Below are 15,997 nucleotides of genomic sequence, written 5' to 3' on the forward strand. Positions count from 1 at the left end.
CCGTAGCCATATGCTCGGAGGGCAGGTTTCTCTGTGACGGGGAGCGATGTGTGCCTACACTACTGTAGAATGTTTGCATCCGTAGGCATATGCTCGGAGGGCAGGTTTCTCTGTGACGGGGAACGATGTGTGCCTACACTACTGTAGAATGTTTACATCCGTAGGTATATGCTCGGAGGGCAGGTTTCTCTGTGACGGGGAACGATGTGTGCCTACACTACTGTAGAATGTTTACATCCGTAGGCATATGCTCGGAGGGCAGGTTTCTCTGTGACGGGGAACGATGTGTGCCTACACTACTGTAGAATGTTTACATCTGTTTGCAGGTGTTCGAAGGGCAGGTTTCTCTGTGACGGGGAACGATGTGTGCCTACACTACTGTAGAATGTTTACATCCGTAGGCAGGTGTTCGAATGGCAGGTTTCTCTGTGACGGGGAACGATGTGTGCCTACACTACTGTAGAATGTTTACATCCGTAGGTGTATGCTCGGAGGGCAGGTTTCTCTGTGACGGGGAACGATGTGTGCCTACACTACTGTAGAATGTTTACATCCGTAGGTGTATGCTCGGAGGGCAGGTTTCTCTGTGACGGGGAACGATGTGTGCCTACACTACTGTAGAATGTTTACATGCGTAGGTGTATGCTCGGAGGGCAGGTTTCTCTGTGACGGGGAACGATGTGTGCCTACACTACTGTAGAATGTTTACATCCGTAGGTGTATGCTCGGAGGGCAGGTTTCTCTGTGACGGGGAACGATGTGTGCCTACACTACTGTGGAATGTTTACATCTGTAGGTGTATGCTCGGAGGGCAGGTTTCTCTGTAACGGGGAACGATGTGTGCCTACACTACTGTAGAATGTTTACATCCGTAGGTGTATGCTCGGAGGGCAGGTTTCTCTGTGACGGGGAACGATGTGTGCCTAAACTACTGTAGAATGTTTACATCCGTAGGCATATGCTCGGAGGGCAGGTTTCTCTGTGACGGGGAACGATGTGTGCCTACACTACTGTAGAATGTTTACATCCGTAGGCAGGTGTTCGAAGGGCAGGTTTCTCTGTGACGGGGAACGATGTGTGCCTACACTACTGTAGAATGTTTACATCCGTAGGCAGGTGTTCGAAGGGCAGGTTTCTCTGTGACGGGGAACGATGTGTGCCTACACTACTGTAGAATGTTTGCATCCGTAGGTGTATGCTCGGAGGTCAGGTTTCTCTGTGACGGGGAACGATGTGTGCCTACACTACTGTAGAATGTTTGCATCCGTAGGCATATGCTCGGAGGGCAGGTTTCTCTGTGACGGGGAACGATGTGTGCCTACACTACTGTAGAATGTTTGCATCCGTAGGCATATGCTCGGAGGGCAGGTTTCTCTGTGACGGGGAACGATGTGTGCCTACACTGCTGTAGAATGTTTGCATCCGTAGGCATATGCTCGGAGGGCAGGTTTCTCTGTGACGGGGAACGATGTGTGCCTACACTACTGTAGAATGTTTACATCCGTAGGCAGGTGTTCGAAGGGCAGGTTTCTCTGTGACGGGGAACGATGTGTGCCTACACTACTGTAGAATGTTTACATCCGTAGGCAGGTGTTCGAATGGCAGGTTTCTCTGTGACGGGGAACGATGTGTGCCTACACTACTGTAGAATGTTTGCATCCGTAGGTGTATGCTCGGAGGGCAGGTTTCTCTGTGACGGGGAACGATGTGTGCCTACACTACTGTAGAATGTTTACATCCGTAGGTGTATGCTCGGAGGGCAGGTTTCTCTGTGACGGGGAACGATGTGTGCCTACACTACTGTAGAATGTTTACATCCGTAGGTGTATGCTCGGAGGGCAGGTTTCTCTGTGACGGGGAACGATGTGTGCCTACACTACTGTAGAATGTTTACATCCGTAGGTGTATGCTCGGAGGGCAGGTTTCTCTGTGACGGGGAACGATGTGTGCCTACACTACTGTGGAATGTTTACATCCGTAGGTATATGCTCGGAAGGCAGGTTTCTCTGTGACGGGGAACGATGTGTGCCTACACTACTGTAGAATGTTTACATCCGTAGCCATATGCTCGGAGGGCAGGTTTCTCTGTGACGGGGAACGATGTGTGCCTACACTACTGTAGAATGTTTGCATCCGTAGGCATGTGCTCGGAGGGCAGGTTTCTCTGTGACGGGGAACGATGTGTGCCTACACTACTGTAGAATGTTTGCATCCGTAGGCATATGCTCTGAGGGCAGGTTTTTCTGTGACGGGGAACGATGTGTGCCTACACTACTGTAGAATGTTTACATCCGTAGGCATATGCTCGGAGGGCAGGTTTCTCTGTGACGGGGAGCGATGTGTGCCTACACTACTGTAGAATGTTTGCATCCGTAGCCATATGCTCGGAGGGCAGGTTTCTCTGTGACGGGGAACGATGTGTGCCTACACTAATGTAGAATGTTTACATCCGTAGGTGTATGTTCGGAGGGCAGGTTTCTCTGTGACGGGGAACGATGTGTGCCTACACTACTGTAGAATGTTTACATCCGTAGGTGTATGCTCGGAGGGCAGGTTTCTCTGTGACGGGGAACGATGTGTGCCTACACTACTGTAGAATGTTTACATCCGTAGGTGTATGCTCGGAGGGCAGGTTTCTCTGTGACGGGGAACGATGTGTGCCTACACTACTGTAGAATGTTTACATCCGTAGGCAGGTGTTCGAAGGGCAGGTTTCTCTGTGACGGGGAACGATGTGTGCCTACACTACTGTGGAATGTTTACATCCGTAGGTGTATGCTCGGAGGGCAGGTTTCTCTGTGACGGGGAACGATGTGTGCCTACACTACTGTAGAATGTTTACATCCGTAGGTGTATGCTCGGAGGGCAGGTTTCTCTGTGACGGGGAACGATGTGTGCCTACACTACTGTAGAATGTTTGCATCCGTAGGCATATGCTCGGAGGTCAGGTTTCTCTGTGACGGGGAACGATGTGTGCCTACACTACTGTAGAATGTTTGCATCCGTAGGCATATGCTCGGAGGGCAGGTTTCTCTGTGACGGGGAACGATGTGTGCCTACACTACTGTAGAATGTTTGCATCCGTAGGCATATGCTCGGAGGGCAGGTTTCTCTGTGACGGGGAACGATGTGTGCCTACACTACTGTAGAATGTTTGCATCCGTAGGCATATGCTCGGAGGGCAGGTTTCTCTGTGACGGGGAACGATGTGTGCCTACACTACTGTAGAATGTTTGCATCCGTAGGCATATGCTCGGAGGGCAGGTTTCTCTGTGACGGGGAGCGATGTGTGCCTACACTACTGTAGAATGTTTGCATCCGTAGGCATATGCTCGGAGGGCAGGTTTCTCTGTGACGGGGAACGATGTGTGCCTACACTACTGTAGAATGTTTACATCCGTAGGTATATGCTCGGAGGGCAGGTTTCTCTGTGACGGGGAACGATGTGTGCCTACACTACTGTAGAATGTTTACATCCGTAGGCATATGCTCGGAGGGCAGGTTTCTCTGTGACGGGGAACGATGTGTGCCTACACTACTGTAGAATGTTTACATCGTTTGCAGGTGTTCGAAGGGCAGGTTTCTCTGTGACGGGGAACGATGTGTGCCTACACTACTGTAGAATGTTTACATCCGTAGGCAGGTGTTCGAATGGCAGGTTTCTCTGTGACGGGGAACGATGTGTGCCTACACTACTGTAGAATGTTTACATCCGTAGGTGTATGCTCGGAGGGCAGGTTTCTCTGTGACGGGGAACGATGTGTGCCTACACTACTGTAGAATGTTTACATCCGTAGGTGTATGCTCGGAGGGCAGGTTTCTCTGTGACGGGGAACGATGTGTGCCTACACTACTGTGGAATGTTTACATCTGTAGGTGTATGCTCGGAGGGCAGGTTTCTCTGTGACGGGGAACGATGTGTGCCTACACTACTGTAGAATGTTTACATCCGTAGGTGTATGCTCGGAGGGCAGGTTTCTCTGTGACGGGGAACGATGTGTCCCTAAACTACTGTAGAATGTTTACATCCGTAGGCATATGCTCGGAGGGCAGGTTTCTCTGTGACGGGGAACGATGTGTGCCTACACTACTGTAGAATGTTTACATCCGTAGGCAGGTGTTCGAAGGGCAGGTTTCTCTGTGACGGGGAACGATGTGTGCCTACACTACTGTAGAATGTTTACATCCGTAGGCAGGTGTTCGAAGGGCAGGTTTCTCTGTGACGGGGAACGATGTGTGCCTACACTACTGTAGAATGTTTGCATCCGTAGCCATATGCTCGGAGGTCAGGTTTCTCTGTGACGGGGAACGATGTGTGCCTACACTGCTGTAGAATGTTTGCATCCGTAGGCATATGCTCGGAGGGCAGGTTTCTCTGTGACGGGGAACGATGTGTGCCTACACTACTGTAGAATGTTTGCATCCGTAGGCATATGCTCGGAGGGCAGGTTTCTCTGTGACGGGGAACGATGTGTGCCTACCCTGGTGTAGAATGTTTGCATCCGTAGGGATATGCTCGGAGGGCAGGTTTCTCTGTGACGGGGAACGATGTGTGCCTACACTACTGTAGAATGTTTGCATCCGTAGGCATATGCTCGGAGGGCAGGTTTCTCTGTGACGGGGAACGATGTGTGCCTACACTGCTGTAGAATGTTTGCATCCGTAGGCATATGCTCGGAGGGCAGGTTTCTCTGTGACGGGGAACGATGTGTGCCTACACTACTGTAGAATGTTTGCATCCGTAGGCATATGCTCTGAGGGCAGGTTTTTCTGTGACGGGGAACGATGTGTGCCTACACTACTGTAGAATGTTTACATCCGTAGCCATATGCTCGGAGGGGAGGTTTCTCTGTGACGGGGAACGATGTGTGCCTACACTACTGTAGAATGTTTGCATCCGTAGGCATATGCTCTGAGGGCAGGTTTTTCTGTGACGGGGAACGATGTGTGCCTACACTACTGTAGAATGTTTGCATCCGTAGGCATATGCTCGGAGGGCAGGTTTCTCTGTGACGGGGAACGATGTGTGCCTACACTACTGTAGAATGTTTGCATCCGTAGGCATATGCTCTGAGGGCAGGTTTTTCTGTGACGGGGAGCGATGTGTGCCTACACTACTGTAGAATGTTTGCATCCGTAGGCATATGCTCGGAGGGCAGGTTTCTCTGTGACGGGGAACGATGTGTGCCTACACTACTGTAGAATGTTTACATCCGTAGGTATATGCTCGGAGGGCAGGTTTCTCTGTGACGGGGAACGATGTGTGCCTACACTACTGTAGAATGTTTACATCCGTAGGCATATGCTCGGAGGGCAGGTTTCTCTGTGACGGGGAACGATGTGTGCCTACACTACTGTAGAATGTTTACATCTGTTTGCAGGTGTTCGAAGGGCAGGTTTCTCTGTGACGGGGAACGATGTGTGCCTACACTACTGTAGAATGTTTACATCCGTAGGCAGGTGTTCGAATGGCAGGTTTCTCTGTGACGGGGAACGATGTGTGCCTACACTACTGTAGAATGTTTACATCCGTAGGTGTATGCTCGGAGGGCAGGTTTCTCTGTGACGGGGAACGATGTGTGCCTACACTACTGTAGAATGTTTACATCCGTAGGTGTATGCTCGGAGGGCAGGTTTCTCTGTGACGGGGAACGATGTGTGCCTACACTACTGTAGAATGTTTACATGCGTAGGTGTATGCTCGGAGGGCAGGTTTCTCTGTGACGGGGAACGATGTGTGCCTACACTACTGTAGAATGTTTACATCCGTAGGTGTATGCTCGGAGGGCAGGTTTCTCTGTGACGGGGAACGATGTGTGCCTACACTACTGTGGAATGTTTACATCTGTAGGTGTATGCTCGGAGGGCAGGTTTCTCTGTAACGGGGAACGATGTGTGCCTACACTACTGTAGAATGTTTACATCCGTAGGTGTATGCTCGGAGGGCAGGTTTCTCTGTGACGGGGAACGATGTGTGCCTAAACTACTGTAGAATGTTTACATCCGTAGGCATATGCTCGGAGGGCAGGTTTCTCTGTGACGGGGAACGATGTGTGCCTACACTACTGTAGAATGTTTACATCCGTAGGCAGGTGTTCGAAGGGCAGGTTTCTCTGTGACGGGGAACGATGTGTGCCTACACTACTGTAGAATGTTTACATCCGTAGGCAGGTGTTCGAAGGGCAGGTTTCTCTGTGACGGGGAACGATGTGTGCCTACACTACTGTAGAATGTTTGCATCCGTAGGTGTATGCTCGGAGGTCAGGTTTCTCTGTGACGGGGAACGATGTGTGCCTACACTACTGTAGAATGTTTGCATCCGTAGGCATATGCTCGGAGGGCAGGTTTCTCTGTGACGGGGAACGATGTGTGCCTACACTACTGTAGAATGTTTGCATCCGTAGGCATATGCTCGGAGGGCAGGTTTCTCTGTGACGGGGAACGATGTGTGCCTACACTGCTGTAGAATGTTTGCATCCGTAGGCATATGCTCGGAGGGCAGGTTTCTCTGTGACGGGGAACGATGTGTGCCTACACTACTGTAGAATGTTTACATCCGTAGGCAGGTGTTCGAAGGGCAGGTTTCTCTGTGACGGGGAACGATGTGTGCCTACACTACTGTAGAATGTTTACATCCGTAGGCAGGTGTTCGAATGGCAGGTTTCTCTGTGACGGGGAACGATGTGTGCCTACACTACTGTAGAATGTTTGCATCCGTAGGTGTATGCTCGGAGGGCAGGTTTCTCTGTGACGGGGAACGATGTGTGCCTACACTACTGTAGAATGTTTACATCCGTAGGTGTATGCTCGGAGGGCAGGTTTCTCTGTGACGGGGAACGATGTGTGCCTACACTACTGTAGAATGTTTACATCCGTAGGTGTATGCTCGGAGGGCAGGTTTCTCTGTGACGGGGAACGATGTGTGCCTACACTACTGTAGAATGTTTACATCCGTAGGTGTATGCTCGGAGGGCAGGTTTCTCTGTGACGGGGAACGATGTGTGCCTACACTACTGTGGAATGTTTACATCCGTAGGTATATGCTCGGAAGGCAGGTTTCTCTGTGACGGGGAACGATGTGTGCCTACACTACTGTAGAATGTTTACATCCGTAGCCATATGCTCGGAGGGCAGGTTTCTCTGTGACGGGGAACGATGTGTGCCTACACTACTGTAGAATGTTTGCATCCGTAGGCATGTGCTCGGAGGGCAGGTTTCTCTGTGACGGGGAACGATGTGTGCCTACACTACTGTAGAATGTTTGCATCCGTAGGCATATGCTCTGAGGGCAGGTTTTTCTGTGACGGGGAACGATGTGTGCCTACACTACTGTAGAATGTTTACATCCGTAGGCATATGCTCGGAGGGCAGGTTTCTCTGTGACGGGGAGCGATGTGTGCCTACACTACTGTAGAATGTTTGCATCCGTAGCCATATGCTCGGAGGGCAGGTTTCTCTGTGACGGGGAACGATGTGTGCCTACACTAATGTAGAATGTTTACATCCGTAGGTGTATGTTCGGAGGGCAGGTTTCTCTGTGACGGGGAACGATGTGTGCCTACACTACTGTAGAATGTTTACATCCGTAGGTGTATGCTCGGAGGGCAGGTTTCTCTGTGACGGGGAACGATGTGTGCCTACACTACTGTAGAATGTTTACATCCGTAGGTGTATGCTCGGAGGGCAGGTTTCTCTGTGACGGGGAACGATGTGTGCCTACACTACTGTAGAATGTTTACATCCGTAGGCAGGTGTTCGAAGGGCAGGTTTCTCTGTGACGGGGAACGATGTGTGCCTACACTACTGTGGAATGTTTACATCCGTAGGTGTATGCTCGGAGGGCAGGTTTCTCTGTGACGGGGAACGATGTGTGCCTACACTACTGTAGAATGTTTACATCCGTAGGTGTATGCTCGGAGGGCAGGTTTCTCTGTGACGGGGAACGATGTGTGCCTACACTACTGTAGAATGTTTGCATCCGTAGGCATATGCTCGGAGGTCAGGTTTCTCTGTGACGGGGAACGATGTGTGCCTACACTACTGTAGAATGTTTGCATCCGTAGGCATATGCTCGGAGGGCAGGTTTCTCTGTGACGGGGAACGATGTGTGCCTACACTACTGTAGAATGTTTGCATCCGTAGGCATATGCTCGGAGGGCAGGTTTCTCTGTGACGGGGAACGATGTGTGCCTACACTACTGTAGAATGTTTGCATCCGTAGGCATATGCTCTGAGGGCAGGTTTTTCTGTGACGGGGAACGATGTGTGCCTACACTACTGTAGAATGTTTACATCCGTAGCCATATGCTCGGAGGGCAGGTTTCTCTGTGACGGGGAGCGATGTGTGCCTACACTACTGTAGAATGTTTGCATCCGTAGGCATATGCTCGGAGGGCAGGTTTCTCTGTGACGGGGAACGATGTGTGCCTACACTACTGTAGAATGTTTACATCCGTAGGTATATGCTCGGAGGGCAGGTTTCTCTGTGACGGGGAACGATGTGTGCCTACACTACTGTAGAATGTTTACATCCGTAGGCATATGCTCGGAGGGCAGGTTTCTCTGTGACGGGGAACGATGTGTGCCTACACTACTGTAGAATGTTTACATCTGTTTGCAGGTGTTCGAAGGGCAGGTTTCTCTGTGACGGGGAACGATGTGTGCCTACACTACTGTAGAATGTTTACATCCGTAGGCAGGTGTTCGAATGGCAGGTTTCTCTGTGACGGGGAACGATGTGTGCCTACACTACTGTAGAATGTTTACATCCGTAGGTGTATGCTCGGAGGGCAGGTTTCTCTGTGACGGGGAACGATGTGTGCCTACACTACTGTAGAATGTTTACATCCGTAGGTGTATGCTCGGAGGGCAGGTTTCTCTGTGACGGGGAACGATGTGTGCCTACACTACTGTGGAATGTTTACATCTGTAGGTGTATGCTCGGAGGGCAGGTTTCTCTGTGACGGGGAACGATGTGTGCCTACACTACTGTAGAATGTTTACATCCGTAGGTGTATGCTCGGAGGGCAGGTTTCTCTGTGACGGGGAACGATGTGTCCCTAAACTACTGTAGAATGTTTACATCCGTAGGCATATGCTCGGAGGGCAGGTTTCTCTGTGACGGGGAACGATGTGTGCCTACACTACTGTAGAATGTTTACATCCGTAGGCAGGTGTTCGAAGGGCAGGTTTCTCTGTGACGGGGAACGATGTGTGCCTACACTACTGTAGAATGTTTACATCCGTAGGCAGGTGTTCGAAGGGCAGGTTTCTCTGTGACGGGGAACGATGTGTGCCTACACTACTGTAGAATGTTTGCATCCGTAGCCATATGCTCGGAGGTCAGGTTTCTCTGTGACGGGGAACGATGTGTGCCTACACTGCTGTAGAATGTTTGCATCCGTAGGCATATGCTCGGAGGGCAGGTTTCTCTGTGACGGGGAACGATGTGTGCCTACACTACTGTAGAATGTTTGCATCCGTAGGCATATGCTCGGAGGGCAGGTTTCTCTGTGACGGGGAACGATGTGTGCCTACCCTGGTGTAGAATGTTTGCATCCGTAGGGATATGCTCGGAGGGCAGGTTTCTCTGTGACGGGGAACGATGTGTGCCTACACTACTGTAGAATGTTTGCATCCGTAGGCATATGCTCGGAGGGCAGGTTTCTCTGTGACGGGGAACGATGTGTGCCTACACTGCTGTAGAATGTTTGCATCCGTAGGCATATGCTCGGAGGGCAGGTTTCTCTGTGACGGGGAACGATGTGTGCCTACACTACTGTAGAATGTTTGCATCCGTAGGCATATGCTCTGAGGGCAGGTTTTTCTGTGACGGGGAACGATGTGTGCCTACACTACTGTAGAATGTTTACATCCGTAGCCATATGCTCGGAGGGGAGGTTTCTCTGTGACGGGGAACGATGTGTGCCTACACTACTGTAGAATGTTTGCATCCGTAGGCATATGCTCTGAGGGCAGGTTTTTCTGTGACGGGGAACGATGTGTGCCTACACTACTGTAGAATGTTTGCATCCGTAGGCATATGCTCGGAGGGCAGGTTTCTCTGTGACGGGGAACGATGTGTGCCTACACTACTGTAGAATGTTTGCATCCGTAGGCATATGCTCTGAGGGCAGGTTTTTCTGTGACGGGGAACGATGTGTGCCTACACTACTGTAGAATGTTTACATCCGTAGCCATATGCTCGGAGGGCAGGTTTCTCTGTGACGTTGAGCGATGTGTGCCTACACTACTGTAGAATGTTTGCATCCGTAGGCATATGCTCGGAGGGCAGGTTTCTCTGTGACGGGGAACGATGTGTGCCTACACTACTGTAGAATGTTTACATCCGTAGGTATATGCTCGGAGGGCAGGTTTCTCTGTGACGGGGAACGATGTGTGCCTACACTACTGTAGAATGTTTACATCCGTAGGCATATGCTCGGAGGGCAGGTTTCTCTGTGACGGGGAACGATGTGTGCCTACACTACTGTAGAATGTTTACATCTGTTTGCAGGTGTTCGAAGGGCAGGTTTCTCTGTGACGGGGAACGATGTGTGCCTACACTACTGTAGAATGTTTACATCCGTAGGCAGGTGTTCGAATGGCAGGTTTCTCTGTGACGGGGAACGATGTGTGCCTACACTACTGTAGAATGTTTACATCCGTAGGTGTATGCTCGGAGGGCAGGTTCCTCTGTGACGGGGAACGATGTGTGCCTACACTACTGTAGAATGTTTACATCCGTAGGTGTATGCTCGGAGGGCAGGTTTCTCTGTGACGGGGAACGATGTGTGCCTACACTACTGTAGAATGTTTACATCCGTAGGTGTATGCTCGGAGGGCAGGTTTCTCTGTGACGGGGAACGATGTGTGCCTACACTACTGTAGAATGTTTACATCCGTAGGTGTATGCTCGGAGGGCAGGTTTCTCTGTGACGGGGAACGATGTGTGCCTACACTACTGTGGAATGTTTACATCTGTAGGTGTATGCTCGGAGGGCAGGTTTCTCTGTGACGGGGAACGATGTGTGCCTACACTACTGTAGAATGTTTACATCCGTAGGTGTATGCTCGGAGGGCAGGTTTCTCTGTGACGGGGAACGATGTGTGCCTAAACTACTGTAGAATGTTTACATCCGTAGGCATATGCTCGGAGGGCAGGTTTCTCTGTGACGGGGAACGATGTGTGCCTACACTACTGTAGAATGTTTACATCCGTAGGCAGGTGTTCGAAGGGCAGGTTTCTCTGTGACGGGGAACGATGTGTGCCTACACTACTGTAGAATGTTTACATCCGTAGGCAGGTGTTCGAAGGGCAGGTTTCTCTGTGACGGGGAACGATGTGTGCCTACACTACTGTAGAATGTTTGCATCCGTAGCCATATGCTCGGAGGTCAGGTTTCTCTGTGACGGGGAACGATGTGTGCCTACACTACTGTAGAATGTTTGCATCCGTAGGCATATGCTCGGAGGGCAGGTTTCTCTGTGACGGGGAACGATGTGTGCCTACACTACTGTAGAATGTTTGCATCCGTAGGCATATGCTCGGAGGGCAGGTTTCTCTGTGACGGGGAACGATGTGTGCCTACACTGCTGTAGAATGTTTGCATCCGTAGGCATATGCTCGGAGGGCAGGTTTCTCTGTGACGGGGAACGATGTGTGCCTACACTACTGTAGAATGTTTGCATCCGTAGGCATATGCTCGGAGGGCAGGTTTCTCTGTGACGGGGAACGATGTGTGCCTACACTGCTGTAGAATGTTTGCATCCGTAGGCATATGCTCGGAGGGCAGGTTTCTCTGTGACGGGGAACGATGTGTGCCTACACTACTGTAGAATGTTTGCATCCGTAGGCATATGCTCGGAGGGCAGGTTTCTCTGTGACGGGGAGCGATGTGTGCCTACACTACTGTAGAATGTTTACATCCGTAGGTGTATGCTCTGAGGGCAGGTTTCTCTGTGAGGAACGATGTGTGCCTACACTACTGTAGAATGTTTACATCCGTAGGTGTATGCTCGGAGGGCAGGTTTCTCTGTGACGGGGAGCGATGTGTGCCTACACTACTGTAGAATGTTTACATCCGTAGGTGTATGCTCGGAGGGCAGGTTTCTCTGTGACGGGGAGCGATGTGTGCCAACCAGATGGAAATGTGATGACATCTATGACTGTCGGGATCACTCAGATGAAGAAGGTTGCGGTACGTGCGATGTGTGATAATATTTATGAATAAACAAAAGGTCCAACCCAGACAGCATTCATAGTTGGTCCAACGTTGGCAGACGTTGGCCGAACATCTGCAAACTTTAGGTCAATGTTGGACCAACTATGAATGCTATCTGGGAAGGGCCTACCATGTATCTAACTCTTCATTAATATTTGGAAGGTTAATTACTCGCACACAAAAGATACACAAACATTTGTTTGCAAATGATTTATGGAAAGTGGCGAAGAATACTGACATCAGAAACTACATGTCTAGACATCAACACGTGCGGAACACATTACTTCCGGTGTACGAATGGTCAGTGTGTGACAAAGACGTGGCGATGTGACGGCCAGTATGACTGTACCGATGGAAGTGACGAGACAGAGTGCAGTCCTTCTACTGCGGCCGTGACAACCGCCACTACATCTCTGGCCTCTTCGCAGTCAGCCTCAACGACGTCCACAACAGCGGCGGTGACGACAACTGAAAGCCCCATTGGTATATATGCTACCTTACTATTCCTTACATTTGTCTACAGTCTATCCTGGCAACAGCCTCGCAGTTTGCCCTTGAGGAGTACTTACTTGAGGATTATGTCGCTATAACATAGGATGGACGACTGCATATTTAATATTTTCCCCATACCTAGTGCTAGATACTTCCTCTAAGTCGTGTAATGTCGTGTAATATGTTTATGTCTGTAACAAAGGTAACATATTGACCAAAGTACTTTTTCGTATGTTGAGGGTAACGAATGAAATGAATACAAGAACGTTCCCCATAAATACTGATGAGTAGGATAGCACGTCGTGTGGTCAATGGAAACAAGGCGAGTTTGTAAGATGAGAGCAGGGATTGGGGGTGTTGTGTTATCAATGCTAACACCAGGTGTTCCGTGTGAATTGCTAATGACACAAACTATGTTTCTAATGACAGAATGGCAGACACCGCGAGTTGTCATCGCTACGAACAAGAAACTTTACAGTGTAGCGATCTCGGCGGCCGCGTCTCCTGTACAGGACATTGGGGTCTTACCTAACCTGATTGGTGAGCTGCAGGGCTTCGACCTGAGCGTCAGACAACGTCAGCTATGCTGGACGGATTCGAGGCGTACGGATGTTATTTGGTAGGACACCACATTTCTTTTAAATCTTATACCGTCAATGTGGTGTCGATTAAGCAGATGTATCTATCGAATGTGGTTGCCGTGTTCCATATTGGAAGACCGGCCGTGACAATTAAGGCATTGCGTGTTTGTTTTCGTTAACAGAAGGGTGTCAGTATGACATCGAATTTCGTACCTTTTAAAACACTAAGTTTATCATCTGTAATATTACCTGCATCATCTGTAACATAACCTATTGTAACTTCTTAACATTAAGTGTTGCGGCGTCTGTAACTTATGTCGTATCATCTGTAACATGCGGTGTCGTATCATCTATAATATAACATGTATCTTTTATAACATAACATGTATCACCTATAACATATTATCACCTATTTATATCATCTGTACTACAGCGTGATGTATTTACCGTAACATGTTGTATCTTCTATAAAATGTAGTTGTATATTCTGAAAGTTGATATGTTGTATATTCAGTGACATAACGTATTCCCTTGCAGTGGGACACTAGATGCGAACCTGACACTAGCCACCTATAAGATGATGGACTCATCCCCACATGGCGTGAGCTTTTACTCGGGCCTCGCCTATGACGACATCCATGGTCACGTGTACTGGACTGAGACCGTCAGGGGTTTGCTGTGCCTCGGACAACCAGAGCGATCATTCTCTGGGAAGAAAACTCTCATCGGGCCTGGCCTAGCGGAACCAAGTCTCTTGGTGATAGAGCCAAGTAGTGGGTACGACATTATAGGGCATCTTAACACACATTTCCTACATAGTGAAATACTGTATTGCAGGCCATGCTTTCAGAATATTTACTTATGATAGACGATATTATAGTGCGAATTGTCACAGCATATCTACTTGTTACAGGCTATACTATGGGCAAGTTACCTCAACATATCTACTTGATATATAACATACAATAAGACAATTTAACATAACGCCTCTACCAGTTATAGAACATACAATAAGAAAAGTTAACACAACATATCTACTTGATATATAACATACAATAAGACAATTTAACATAACGCCTCTACCAGTTATAGAACATACAATAAGAAAAGTTAACACAACATATCTACTTGATATATAACATACAATAAGACAATTTAACATAACGCCTCTACCAGTTATAGAACATACAATAAGAAAAGTTAACACAACATATCTACTTGATATATAACATACAATAAGACAATTTAACATAACGCCTCTACCAGTTATAGAACATACAATAAGAAAAGTTAACACAACATATCTACTTGATATATAACATACAATAAGACAATTTAACATAACGCCTCTACCAGTTATAGAACATACAATAAGAAAAGTTAACACAACATATCTACTTGATATATAACATACAATAAGACAATTTAACATAACGCCTCTACCAGTTATAGAACATACAATAAGAAAAGTTAACACAACATATCTATTTGTTTGTGCTAACCTGTTTGTTCTGACTATTTCAAACCATGCAGGTGGTTGTACGTGACTGAATTCGGTATGAGGATACAGCGGTACCGCCGAGATGGAAGTGGCAGACAAATGGTGGTCGAGGGCAACACTGTCAGTATAACCGGTCTGGCAATAGGTAATAGCTGGGAGAGTTCCATTAATATGACAAAACCATTGTTTCGGCGTCCTGTCCCAGAGGGAAGTACTGTTGAAGTTATTTGTAACATCAGCTGTCTGGTCCAATCGAATGTTATGAAAACGATGTCCACAATTTCATTGGACATCGAGAAAATAGTTAGGCTCACTAGGTTTTGACAAAATCCCCTGGTAGAAAATATGTGTTTTGGAATCCTGACTTATCAGCGCAAGGTAGTGCAGCAGTAATGTTGAAAAGGGTGATAGTCCTATAAAGCTGCATCGTCTTTTTCCAATAAAGGCCATAAGATCAGTAACATGACTGTATTGTACATAGAAGCTGTATATCTTTGGTCTATTCCCCTTGTTCGCCTTTCACAGTGTCAACATTATTTGTGTTGTGGTAGTGTTCTGTCTGATTGATTGATGAGAGGCGCCGCTTCTGTCCAGTTACAACCTTGCTCATAGCAATCCTAAAATAAATAAACTTAGTATTTTAGTCACCAAAAATTGGACCATTTTCTTCATTTATGTGCCAGAACTAACCCTCACATCCCCTGTTGGTATTCCTGTTGCACACGTCATTGTTCCTGACCTTTGGAGACAATGGTTACTTCTTGGCCAAGTGTTGTAATTGCCTAAAACAGCAACCACATGTTCTCAAAACTCGTTGGCCATTTTTTCCTAATTGCATGACATGGTGTATGTCCGTGACTGAAGTGAACTTTTCTGACACTCCGGTCGCGTTCTGTGGTGTTGCATATGTAACATGCATGGCTGACCCATGATAATCCTGGTTAGAATTGCTCTTCAGCAACCTATGCTTGTCGTAAAGAGCGACTAACGGGATTGGGTGGTCACGCTCGCTGACTTGGTTGACACATGTCATCGGTTCCAATTGCGCTGATCGATGCTCATGTTGTTGATCACTGGATTGTCTGGTCCAGAATCGATTATTTAAAGACCGCCGCCATATAGCTGGAATATTGCTGTGTTCGGCGTAAAGCTAAACTCACTCACTCACTCACTCACTCACTCACTCACTCACTCACTCA

General features: G+C 48.4%; 1 protein-coding gene across 1 annotated transcript in view; it reads left to right on the forward strand.

Annotated features, from left to right (window-relative positions):
* LOC137290672 (low-density lipoprotein receptor-related protein 4-like) overlaps window positions 1-15,997 on the forward strand; it is a 54,552-nt gene that overhangs the window by 22,534 nt on the left and 16,021 nt on the right. Inside the window, exons 2-6 of the mRNA XM_067821752.1 lie at window positions 12,090-12,200; window positions 12,483-12,707; window positions 13,146-13,335; window positions 13,835-14,074; window positions 14,831-14,943. Of these exons, the coding sequence (XP_067677853.1) occupies window positions 12,090-12,200; window positions 12,483-12,707; window positions 13,146-13,335; window positions 13,835-14,074; window positions 14,831-14,943 (879 nt within the window). The remainder of the gene's footprint in view (window positions 1-12,089; window positions 12,201-12,482; window positions 12,708-13,145; window positions 13,336-13,834; window positions 14,075-14,830; window positions 14,944-15,997) is intronic.

Source organism: Haliotis asinina, chromosome 7 (genome assembly GCF_037392515.1).
Source record: "Haliotis asinina isolate JCU_RB_2024 chromosome 7, JCU_Hal_asi_v2, whole genome shotgun sequence".
In the NCBI taxonomy this organism is placed as follows: domain Eukaryota; kingdom Metazoa; phylum Mollusca; class Gastropoda; order Lepetellida; family Haliotidae; genus Haliotis; species Haliotis asinina.